At 40.9% G+C, this 12,676-nt stretch overlaps 1 protein-coding gene across 1 annotated transcript in view; it reads right to left on the bottom strand.

The window, feature by feature from the left end:
• Positions 1-953: 953 nt before the first annotated feature.
• ywhag1 (3-monooxygenase/tryptophan 5-monooxygenase activation protein, gamma polypeptide 1) overlaps positions 954-12,676 on the bottom strand; it is a 16,527-nt gene continuing 4,804 nt past the window's right edge. The window contains exon 2 of the mRNA XM_015031835.1: positions 954-1,930. Within this exon, the coding sequence (XP_014887321.1) occupies positions 1,274-1,930 (657 nt within the window). The 3' untranslated portion in view covers positions 954-1,273. The remainder of the gene's footprint in view (positions 1,931-12,676) is intronic.

The raw sequence follows: 12,676 nt of genomic DNA on the forward strand, positions 1-12,676 counted from the left end.
CAAGTGCATTTTCTTGACCAAGAAGAAACCGAAAACAAAGTTTAATCCACAAACCTCAAATCTGCTCGTACAGCTTCCGCTTTAACAATGCGTGTGTGCTCTGCTCACAAATTAGTTCGTTATTTAGGTCTGTGGTTCAGGATGCGACTTTTCAGAGATCCCGTCGATTCGTAGAAAAGACGGCGTTACCTGCAGACAGACATTTCAGTCAGTGTTCTTTCGATTTGCTCATCTGGATCAAATCGTTTCCCCACAAACACAAGGAGCCAATCGAAAGATGTTACAGTAATGACAATACTGACAATAAGAGTTAGGTGTCCAAAAACAGGTCATTTATTTAAGAAAGCACATCAGCACATGAGAGGGACAAGCTGCACTACGTTTTTTTTTTTTCTTTTTTTACTGTATGAGTTTGCAGTTTTAGTTACAGTATGACTGACCATGTGACTGAGCTGGACACATACCTGACACAAAGCAAACAAACAAAAACCTTTTTTTTCTACGTCTTCAACTGCAGAAATAACCTGCTTTTTCACTCAACCACCGTCGAAGCGGCGCAACTAAAGATGTCGGTACATTTTCTTTGAAGTTACGCCACAAACTCTAACATCCCTAACGAGGCCACGTTCCTCCCCAGAACCCGTCGGCTCTCTCATTCGCTATCGCTCGCCGTCTCTCTCTCACTAAGCAAGGCCATGACATTCAAGGTTTGCGCCGTTTCTTTTTTTTTTTTTAGTTTTCTTGCTGCTCAAGCATCAAGGAGTGAATTTCTGAATGCTCCTCCCTCTCGCTCGAATACATTAAGACAGCTCCGCTTCATTTGCATGATTAGATCAGTCTCTGGCGGTTGTGAGTATGATGGTTATTCACACCGTGATGGACGACGAACCTCTTTGACCTAAGTCGGTATTCTAGCAAATGCCGCAGAGGCTGTCGTGGAAGGAGTTTCATTCTTGGGTGTTTTTCTCTCTCTCTCTTTTTTTTTTTTAAGTAATCATAGCATATTTCTCAAACTAAACACGTCTTCCCTCCTTCTACGATCTTTTCGCTTTTAATTGTGGAAAAATAAAGAACAGCAGCCACGTCGGTACCGTCGGCTAAAACGGTAGCCGATGTTCCCCCACCCTCCCATCTTTTTTTTTTTTTTTTTCGTTTTGTTTTTTGTTGTTTTTTTTCTTGTTTAAATTAAGAACTTTTTAACAATTACTATTTTTGTCATCATTTTGTGAGCGCACGTGTTGTGTTGATTTGGCAGAATGAGGTTTTGGACTCTTTAGTTGTTGCCCTCGCCTCCCTCATCGTCCTGCTGGTCGCTCGTCCACAGCGTCAAGTTGTCTCGAAGCAGCTGCATGATGAGAGTGGAGTCTTTGTAGGAGTCCTCGTTGAGGGTGTCCAGCTCGGCGATGGCGTCGTCGAAGGCGGTCTTGGCCAGGTGGCACGCCTGCTCGGGGGCGTTCTGGATCTCGTAGTAGAAGACGGAGTAGTTGAGGGCCAGGCCCAGGCGGATGGGGTGGGTGGGCTGCATGTGCTCCTTGCTGATCTCGTGGGCCTCGCTGTAGGACTTCTCGGAGGACTCCACCACCGCGGCCCTCTTCTCGCCCGTGGCGACCTCGGCCAGGTAGCGGTAGTAGTCGCCCTTCATCTTCAGGTAGAAGACTTTGCTCTCGTGCTGCGTCTCGTTGCAGTTCTTGATCAGGAAGTTGTCGAGGAGGTTGAGCACGTCCTGGCAGACCGTCTCCAGCTCCTTCTCGATCTTTTCCCGGTAGGCCCGCACCATCTCGATCTTCTTCTCGTTGCCGTCTGCCGACGTCTTCTGCTCGATGCTGGAGATGACGCGCCAGGACGAGCGTCTCGCCCCGACCACGTTCTTGTAGGCCACGGACAGGAGGTTCCTCTCCTCATTGGAGAGCGGCTCGTTCAGCTCTGTGACCTGCAAGGAAAAGCACGACAAGTGGATATGTGAAAATCTGTAAAATGTGCCGAATTTTTTATGAGATTAATCAATTACTAAAACAATCAGCTATAATCTCTCTATATAAAAGCTAGTTCTACAGTTAAGTGATTCAAATTCCTGTAGGTCTTAATTTTTTACTTATTCTCACATATTTATGTGCTTTGATTTCAACCATTTGCTGTCTATTTCAAAGAAGAGTGTCCACGTGTTGCCACCACCATCTTTAATTGTAGGGATGCATGGTGTGTTCAGGGCGAGGTGGGATTGTTAAATCTACCAAACAATATTTTGTATGCCAGGTAAAAAAAAGACTGAGCTCTTCTTTACACAAACTTCAACAGGTTTAAATCAAAGGCAACCAGAATTTTTCCTCAGTTTTCCCTGAAGACGTTTTGATACCTAGCGGTGAGTGAAAGTCCACTTGCCTTTGATTTAAACTTGTTGCAGGAGACATGACTTAGACGGCTGAGAATATACATGGGTCTCATCTTTCCACATGCTTGCTGAGTCACCTTACATTGTTTTAATGGCAAACTACTAATGACAACTTCTAACAATGGTGCGTGATTATTAGAGTTTATGACTCTATGAATGGGTTGAACGGTACCTTGTTTGTTTCAAATTTGAGATATTGTTTTAGAGCAGATGTTTGCATGTATGGTTTTTAGTTGTAAGAAAAAAATATATATTTTGCCCTTCCACATCACAATTATGAACTACATTGTTTTGGCCAAATTATTCTCATGACAACAATCTCCTTTATGGAAACACATGATTGGCTATTTGCTGCTGGGGTTTTTGACCGGCTTGTATTCGGCTAGAGGATTTAATCCTTTTTACCCACTTGAGGACGTACAGCAGAGGCATCATTGTAGACCCTTTCTGAGCATAAAGTGTGTTGTTTCTTCCCGTTTTAGTCACATGGTACTTCTCCTCACAATGCTTTCACTGGAAGGTAAACTGTTCACAATGTAGAATTGTAAATGGTTATGTATAAAAAGTGAAGGAGCTCAGATTTATTACAAGCAGTGGTGAAAAAAATCGATTATCTCATTAGTTGTAAAAAGTTCATTGATAGATGAGGTGGTTTAAACTTCCTGCTTCTCTCTCTACTCTTTAGTCCTGCTCTGCATCCATGGACCCTCCTCTTCAACTTCTACAGGATACGGGTTCACAGTTCAGGTGCTATCTGAGCTTTTGATATTCTAATCAGCTGCTCCCAGCTGTAAAAACAACACCTAATTACCATAGTTATGCAACCGTCTGAAAGTAAAAAATAACTAAGAGCAAAAAAATCCTTACAGCTGTACAGTATCCATAGCCAGTGGGAATAATTGTTCCAGTGTCTCAATCATAAAAGAACCAATCCAAAGTGATGTCACCACGAGTGGTTCAACATTAGAAAATGATAATTTTAATATTTCTTACTATTTCAACAAAAAAGGAGGACTAACCCACACACATGGTTTGTCTTGGGGTTTAGAAATCCTCATGCAGTGTCCTGAACACATGGTGGAGCTGTAGCGTCTTTCTAGAAGATGATTGTGAACAACTTGAAGCGGCGGTGACATTTTATGGGCACGAGTCCCTTAGGAAGCAGGAGCATAATTTGTCTTGAAAGACTCACAGCATCTATTAATCCCTCTTCCATCAGCTACAACAGTGACTGTTGATACAAACGGATCTGACTAATCATGTCCTCGTCAGCTGAACAAATTCTCGGCATACAAAAGCTTTTACCTTCATCAACACCCATCAACCTCTGCTATTCTTTCGACTTTTTGATGCATAGAGAAGCTGTCAGTCTGAGTAGTGCTTAAATTGTAAGAGGGGGTGGGGTGGGGTGGGGGGGGGCAAAGAGCAAGCTGTGATGCAATCTAGTTTCCATGGTAACTGCAAAATCTGCTTTGTTTCTGAGAGCCTCTCTATCTCTGAAGGAGATAGTGGCCACAAGCTGCTTGCAGAGAGAGAGCAGATGATGATGATGATGATGATGATGAGGCGAAGGCTGCAGCATGGTGGGTGGGGATCAGTGAGAATGGTGAAACCACAAGCAACCTTTTCCACTTGGTCACTGCCTTTCCAGTCGCACAAAGGAGCCGAAGAAGTCTGTCTGATTTTAGAAAGGAGCAACTTTCACTGATCGTTCCTTTTCAACAGCAAACCAAGAAATCAAAAGAACACACTTTGGAAAACAACTTGGAGGCACAGTCCACCAATAACCTAAACAAAATGTAAAAGTACATTTGTGAGGATAAAACGTATCAAAGTTCTGTTTTTACAGCAGTTTTAGAGCACAGAAACACTGTTCTAATGAACTCTATTTCTGTCTTGTTTTGTACATTAATAATACTCACCAGATGGTGAGCCCATCATTTCTGTTTGTATTATTTTTGTCGCCAACCAGCTGGTGACCAGAACAGTTTTCCAATTTAACCAACTCAACCAGTCCTCCTTACAAATTCAAAAACCCAATGAACGTTTTTTTTTTTTAGAGAATACCATTCAAAGTTACTCCAGCGTTCAAAAGGGTGCGATGGCAGAGCACGAGTTGACGCCATTTGGATTTCGGGTTGGATTGTTCTCCCCATGCATGCCTGGGTTTTTCCTGGTTTCCTGTTAGGTCAGCTGGACATTGTAAATCACGGTTAGGTGTGAGTGTAGGGTAAGCAGCTGTTCCTTCTGTTGGTTCTGTGATGGGGCCAGGTACCGTCTTGGTTGTTGCCCCACTTATCGCCTGCAGACCACGGCTGAAACGTATCCGGCTCCCTGTGACTGTAGTGTTTCAGCAAAATAAATTAATGATTTTACAACTGAACACATCTAATGGTAAATCGGTGACATGTTCTTGCTGTATTGCTAATCTTTAGTAAGTCACATACATTATCCCAATATACGTTTTATTGCTAACACTAATAGAAAAGTTTAGTAGCTTAACTTAAATCACTACAATGATGAATGAACATTTTAAACTTATCCAGTGCAACGATGGCTGAAAAAATACAAATAGAAGTGCAGCATGACTGCGTTTTTGTCGATCATAAAATCAACCGTCTTTAAACACCAATAAAAACAGTACACACTTCTACATCCTTCTACAACAGTAATAAATATTACATTTAATTTTTTTTGCCGCAGTTGGCTGTAGTGCAGAACATTTATTCTACTTATGACTCTGTGTTGCTTGCAGATCTGAAACAGTTGCAGCTTAAATGACCTGAGAAGCAGTTCTCAAAAATTAAATACAGAAAGAAACGATGACCAGTTACCACAGAGAAATGCAATCATAAACACATATCCTGAGGCAATTCAGAGTAGCAGATGAAGCTAACTTGCAGGAGAAAGCCAGAATAATTGGAGGGAACTAATACGTTCATGAGAAGAACTCAGAACTGAAGTTCCTTCCGACCCCTGGATTCATTTACTAATTTGAAAAAGTTAAGATTTTTGAGTTTCTGATTGCCTGGTCACTACCTTAAGCTAAAACCCACTGATTAGTCATTCTAGTTGCATCTTTACTGGTAATTCTTTTTAAATCTGCCAAAGCAAACAATCTACCATTCATTCTCCATTACAAGACCAACCAGGCTGGAGAGGAACAAACTACTTTGTAAGGGTAAAATTGTGTCAATGTATGCTAGAAGAAACTGGGTGAAATAAGTCATTTTAATGACCTTTAGAAGTTGCTCCAAAAATCTTTTACACAGCCTGCCGGACAGAGATGCTCGTAAAGCTCTGGAAGGTTACATTAGTTTGTCTAAAGGCGGCTACTTCTTAAGATGTTGTAAAAATTACAACTGTCGTAAATATGCCGACCTTTGTACACAAAGTGTGAGGAAATGCAAACAGTAAGAAGGTACAAATTGCGTAACACTAAGGAGAAAGTCCTCCTCACCCCTCTTCATTTGTTCTACCTAAAACGCCTCCTCAGCACTTCTTTACCTCAACCCATCAAAATGCAGTTAGAGCCATTGATTATCTACCCTGCAGCAAATGTAACGAGCATGTTTGGGTCAGCTCTGGAGAATCAAAGGTCAGGGAAACAATGCCTGAACAACTGATCAGTACAAACATGGCTGCCTTTGTTCCAGAGGGCTGCGGGGCGAGCAGAAGGCCCCAACGGAAGCTGCGGTGCCGGGATGACAATGGAGCTCTGTTCACCCATGCAAATCATCAATCGCGCCTGCTCTGCCGTGACTCATCCCGACACTGGCCAGTCAAACTTCCAAACATCTGCATGCTAATGCAAACAAAGGCCAGGCAGGACAATCAATAGCTTCCTCTATTACAAATCTCTGCATGACCCTTAGTGCAAGCAAGCCCTGTAGTGCCTAAGTGGGGTAGCACTAAAAGCATGCCTCCTTATATTTTCATTAAATACGTTTCTCTCCGCATAATGAAGGCGTGCCACAATCCCACAGATCCCCCTTCTTTGTGTTCCATGCATTCCCTTTTTTTCCCCCTGCTCAATTGCTTCTGCACCCTCTTCTACTCTAACCTGATGTGACAACCCTCTCTGCAAACCCCTTTTCAAGCAGCGGAGCACAAAGGCGCCAGGGACGACCTGACGTCACTGACGGCGTGAATAGGGTTAGTCGAATCAGCCACAAAGAGCTCGGTGGTAAGAACAGCGTTCTCCGGCTCCGTGTTGCTATGATACCACATGCAACGGTAGTTATTCCTGTGATTACAACTAATGTTTGAGTCAAACCATAAGACACAAAAAGGGCTTGTTCGTTAAAGGAAGGAATGCCTGAGTAGGCCTGTGGACTGGTATAGAGGAAGGCAAGATATTTGCTCCTGTTTGCTGGAGAGTGTGCATCCCTGCTACACGCTATATTCATGTCTACTTTGTTGTTTTGCATGTGTTGCTTTGAAGGGAGAAATTTGGGGTTTCAGATCATGTGTAAGATATTTTCAAAAATGTGGAGCATCTCCTTGGTGTGGTGTTTCTCTGACCATGCCATGGATTTCTGTTGGGGGGCCCCTCTGCCTCCAGGAGCTGCTGAGAGAGACATGGGGATAAAGCTAGGCTCTGGTGGAAATCCCTCCCTATTGATCTCCCTGGTGTTAGCTCACCATATGAGGTGGTAATGTGCCCCCTCCCATGGTCCTTCTGACTTCTGGCTACCATTATATGGGCTGGTGCCTTGCATGGGTAGTAGGCCTCCATGAAGACTGGGTTCTGGAAGAAGGCGACTGTACAAGATAAAGTTTTGGTGCTCTAGTTCTCTAGTTCAGTGTCTCTTTGACCCAGGAGTTGCTGCTCCTTGGATAACATACCTCTGTATGGAGGCTTTTGGGTTGTGCCTCATGTCTGTCTGCTGCATTCTGCAGTCCTTTGCTGATATTAGGTGCTCACTAGTGCAGGCTTTCTACTGTTCTCACCCTTCTGAACGACTTTGCACCTCCAGGTAGCAAATTCACACGCATACACCCACTTAACACAAACACACCTCTACACATACGTTCAGCTCTGAATGTTTGAAAGGTGCCGAAGATGACAAAAACAAGAATGTGGTTCATTTTGTTAAAAGGAAATTATTTGTTTCTAATCCACAAGCTTGATCGATATGAGGGATTGCTGCAAATTCAGTGCCTCTATCCAAATGGCTGGGCTTCCTTAGATCAGAAATTTTCACCATTTGACAAAATAGATCAAAGTTGAACTGATATATTTTGTAAGTGCCTTGAGATTAAATTATTTTTTAATTGTTCTTTGTACATGAACTGAATTAACTGAACTGTCAGGCCAAGATGCACTTCAGTTTCCATGGTATTAAGAGAAAATACAGACAAAAAAGGTACAGAATTTATGCCTTGGTGAAGAAAAGATATCAACTGGGATATTTATAGTTACTACTCATGTGATTGGTTTGGGTAGGTGTGTCAGGGAAAAGCCTGAGGATGCCACAATTATTTCCACTGCGTCTCTTGGTGATTGAGTTTGTGTACGAGAAAAGACAAAAAAATGGAGAAAATAAGCAACTGCTAAACCGCTGCTTATGGAAGTTGGGACGTTAGATCTAGTCAAATAAACTTGATGATGGTGTGTATGTAGGTGGAAACAGTGGGTGTTTTTATAGTACTTTGTGACTCACCAATGAGTCAAAACTAATCCCTTAGCCACTCTGAAACTTCCTGAGACGAAACTGGCTGTTTTTTTATAACCAGACTGAGACTTCGGAGTTGTTCTGTGTTATAAGGAGGAACTCCAAGTCTGACACATCCATCTCTCAGACTGAAGGATGGAATCAGAAAAAGATGTTCGCTGATGGAATTACTGCATATGAGATGAAATGAAATTGTGAAAAGTGCAAAAAAAAAAAAAAAAAAAAAAGCTTTTTATCACGGGTCCATAAATAACAGCCATGGCTGGTAGCAAAAGCAATCAGAGCCCAAATGAGACTTCTGAGTTACACGTCACCAGTGCAGAGAGATTATAGGCCCTTTATACTGAGAAAATGAAGGCAGGCAAAGCTGGGAAAGAAAAGGAATCTCCCATTTAATATTTATTTCAAGTTTTGGTTTTTATAGTTTTCATATTGTGATCATGTATGCATGACAACAGGGTCATGGAAATGTTAACTACACCTTCTTCATTCACTGGAAAAACGTTGTTGCAGCATGTTGGATATTTCCTGAACGCCGACATGCTTTTAACTTGAACAACGTTCTTTGTAAGAAATGGGAAATGGGTGGGGGGGGGGGGATAATTTATAGAAGTTGTATTTTAATTAAAAGATATTACATTGACAATTTGATTTCTGACAATAGATTCTTACTTTTGTCAGACTTTAAATGAAGGTATATTGATATATCCATTGTTCCTTCATTCAATAAAGCAAATAGAAAAATATGATTGAAAATGGCATCAGCCAACAGCATGCTGTAAGTTTATACCTGTAAGTTTAATTACATTCAGAGCCTCGGAACACATGCTTAAAGTATAAAAGGGCAAAATATTGCAATTCTTTCATTTCATGTTCTAAATTAGAACCTCCATTAAAGAACCTGAAGAACATTCGTTTCTATTTTATGTTGTAGTTCTGAGGAGGGAAGAAAATATTTGGTGTCAGCTGGAAAAAAATCTGATCGCTGCATCTGTAATGCTTTTTAATTCTGCATAAAATGTATATTTTTATTGCATTAGATGCATCAAAACTGAAACTTTTCTTTTGTTTTCTGTTAAAACAAGCAAAACGCCAAGTTCTTTGACATAGTTTGAATAGGTAAAAAAAATAAGACAAATGTTTTGGTGAATAAATGTAGACGGTGTGATTTCTGCATTTTCTGATGGACTTGGAACTAGTACCGCTGCAGTAATCATGTTCACTTGTGGTCAAGCTTTGCTCTGTTTGTTGGATAAAACAGTTTGTTTGTTTTTTCCTTAAAAATGGAAACAGATTCAGAACCCTAAAAAAAAAAAAAACTTGATTTGGTATCACCATAATCGGTGCTTTTCTCAAAATATTTTGTTTTTAAAATTATGCTCTGTTGAATTTAAATGGCTACTATTTTTTATAATTAAGAGTGAAAATAAAATGCCACAGGTCACGACCCCCAGTTCTCTGTGAGCTGATGTCATCTCCTACTGTATGGATCAGACTGTAATGCTGAACAATGCTGAACATTCACACCCGCTTGCTCTGAAGGACGTATTTTTAGCATCCGCTACATATGTGTTGACTTGGGAAGATCAGTCACATCTGCTGCAGAGATATATTTATAAATCCTGACAGTATGATTTTATGCGTGGCAGCAAATTAAAGCATCAATAAAACGTATATTTGTCCTTGATTTACGGCCTTAATATGCCTGACTGTGCACAGATCTATTGGTGTATTTATCTAAAACCTAATCAACACACTGAGCTCATCTTACATTAAATATCCATTTATATAATGTAAGCAGCTCAATAAATCTTCTAATGCACCAGAAAAAAGAATTTTTTTCTGGTGCATTAAGAATCATTAGGTATGATGGAAGTCCTGGCTATCTGGGACATGCATTTTCTTAGACAAAGCTCTGCAACACGGCGTGTGTGTGAGAGAGAGGAACAGCGCGAGCATAAATGCAAACTAATGGAGTCAGCACATTAAAACGGCGTTCAAGCACTGTTGGTTAAACACTGGATGGACGCTGGGATCGGGCTGGTAATTGTCAGATAAACAGAATCTTATCACCAGTAGCTGCCTAAATGTACAGTATGTTTTTATGCAAGATTTGGCTACTTGTGATGAATGCAACGACTGATCAATAACAGGAAACTGATAAGAGCCTTTAAATGAACAGAGGGGGCCACATGATGCAATCACAGGGACACGCTTTTAGCACAACTTGAGGAAAACAATCCTTTAAAACTCTGCTCTGACAACCTTATGTTGTCGTTGCATGAAAGGGCTGCTGCTCTTTGCCCATGTGGGTTGTATGATGTAATGGCTTTCTTAGACATGTGTACTGTAATGCTGGAAGCTCTTTATATGAATTAACTGTCAAATGGACTCGGCAAGGCTGCATTGAAATGGAGAGGGGATTTTATCGCATTTGCAGAAACGGAGCTGCACCGATCAATAAATCAGAGCCAATTTTTCAGTGATCAATAACTCGTACTCTTTAAAGCTTAGTAATGATAATAATAATATTGGATTTTAGTTCTAGAATAAATTAAAATCTGTAAAAATTGGAGTTGTAAGTATGACCTGAAACAGAAAATGAAATTTGTACCAGTCAGGATAACCTGATCCCCACATCACTACAATGCAACTGTAACAAACAGCAGCACCTAAAAAACAGCCAGATATGCTGAAATATCGGAAATATACTACATGTTGTCACTATACCAATTATATTATAGTGTTTAATCATGTCATTGATGCATCTCGGGGCCTAATTCTTTTATAATTTGTGTGATACGGTGATGTTTTGAGTGTTAAAACCAAATCTCATTAGCGGAAAGTGGAATTTAAAGGGAGTTTTTGTCAAAAGCTTAAAATTAGTTATTACCTTGTTGCTCTAGCTAACTTATTGTGCTAGCAGATAGCTCAAGAAGACCCAAGACAAAGTGAGATATACTGAGAATAATATTCATGACAACAGTTTTAATGTTTGTAAAATAGTGTTAGACCTTTTAGACGTTGAACTGTTGTAAGATGGTCGTGATTTACTTTGGTCCTAGTCGCTCACACTTGTCGTCAGCTTTAGCCTCCTGGAGCAGAACAGCTAATCTGTCTGAATCAGAGCTCAGATTTGAGAGTCACGCCAATGTTGCACATATTCTGGTTGCTAGCATTTGCTAAATGTTACGCTGCTAAATGCTAGCAGCAAAATAGGCCCACATGGGAATGGGTTTTTTTTCTGAAACAGAAAATTTTTAAACCATTTGTGCCCCGTGTCAGTGAACTAAGATGCAAAAACGCCCTTTTTTATTAAATCGCTGACATATTAGCTTGACCACTAACCTGACATACAACCCCATATGTACAAAACATATTTGTCTAGTAGTTTATTAGTTTTGCACAGAAAAGAAGCTCAGCTTCATTGTCGTTCCACACAAAGGATTCCATTTGCATTTTGTCGTTAGGTATATCTGTTGTCTTGTTGCGCAACACGTGGAGACTTTAGGCTTATACTCCATGCTAACCATGCTAACCATCACTTACATGTGGCTGGAGGGGGAATAACATTTTGTTCTCTGTGGTAAAAACATTTCTAGAACGGGATCTGTGTGGACGAGATTGGTTTTGAAACCAACAACTAGTTTTAGCCATACGGCGACATTGTAGTTTTCTCAGTTTTACACACTCAGTTTATATCTAATTGTAATTCCAGACTCATGGACTTTATCGTTTTATTTCAAACTGGGAAAAAGTAACTTTTTGGTATAAACAGAATGCACTATTTTACTAAAAAAATATTATCTACTGTATGCAAGACATTAAACTCTTATAACCTTTTAACATAACTTTACTTTGCTATTCCTTTAAGGGTGCCTTCTGAATTTTTAGCTTTTAACTTTATGAAACTGACTGCTGCATGTTATAATAAATAACAACCCTCAAAACCCAATAATGTTGGCTAGAACAATTACCAATGCATGAAAATATATCGGATCTAATTCACCCAGATCTTGTAAAGCCAGTGGTTAAAGTCCAGCACTGACATCAGCCCATCCTCACCCATTTTAGTAGGGCTTGGTCCTAATCCCTCGTACTTCAGAGAGCACAGAGGGTGCAGCATGTTCCACCAACCTGGTTATTTGGTTCCTTTGCCACCGAGGCTTTTTGCCATGGCTGCAGTGGCAAGGGATTCCCTTCAAGTGATGGGCGAGGCAGGAGACACGCCCCGTTACTCTGCGCTGCAGAGAGACTGGCAGGGTGAGGGGCAGCTCTGACCCTCTGACTCGGCATAAATGGGAAGGGGTGGAGCCGCCGGTCCTTTAAGCAACATGGACTTCAGCTCATGTCTGACTTCTGGAAGCCTCAGCTGATATTTGTTCATTCTTTGCTCTAAATCGGTCTTGTTTTGCAAATTAGTCTCTCATTGTGTAAAGGTGAGAAGGGTCCCCATCTCTAGATGCTCCAACATGATGCACACTAACTACAGATAAAGCTGGGGATCCCGCAGAACTCTATTGTGACTATTACTTTTTTTTTTTTTTTTTTTTTTAAAAAGGGCTTTGGCCAAGGGTTTCCTTTTTTTTTTCCCCCCCCATTGGAACTC

This window comes from Poecilia latipinna, unplaced genomic scaffold (assembly GCF_001443285.1).
Source record: "Poecilia latipinna isolate Pla-1442-1.1 unplaced genomic scaffold, P_latipinna-1.0 Scaffold220, whole genome shotgun sequence".
NCBI classification, from domain to species: domain Eukaryota; kingdom Metazoa; phylum Chordata; class Actinopteri; order Cyprinodontiformes; family Poeciliidae; genus Poecilia; species Poecilia latipinna.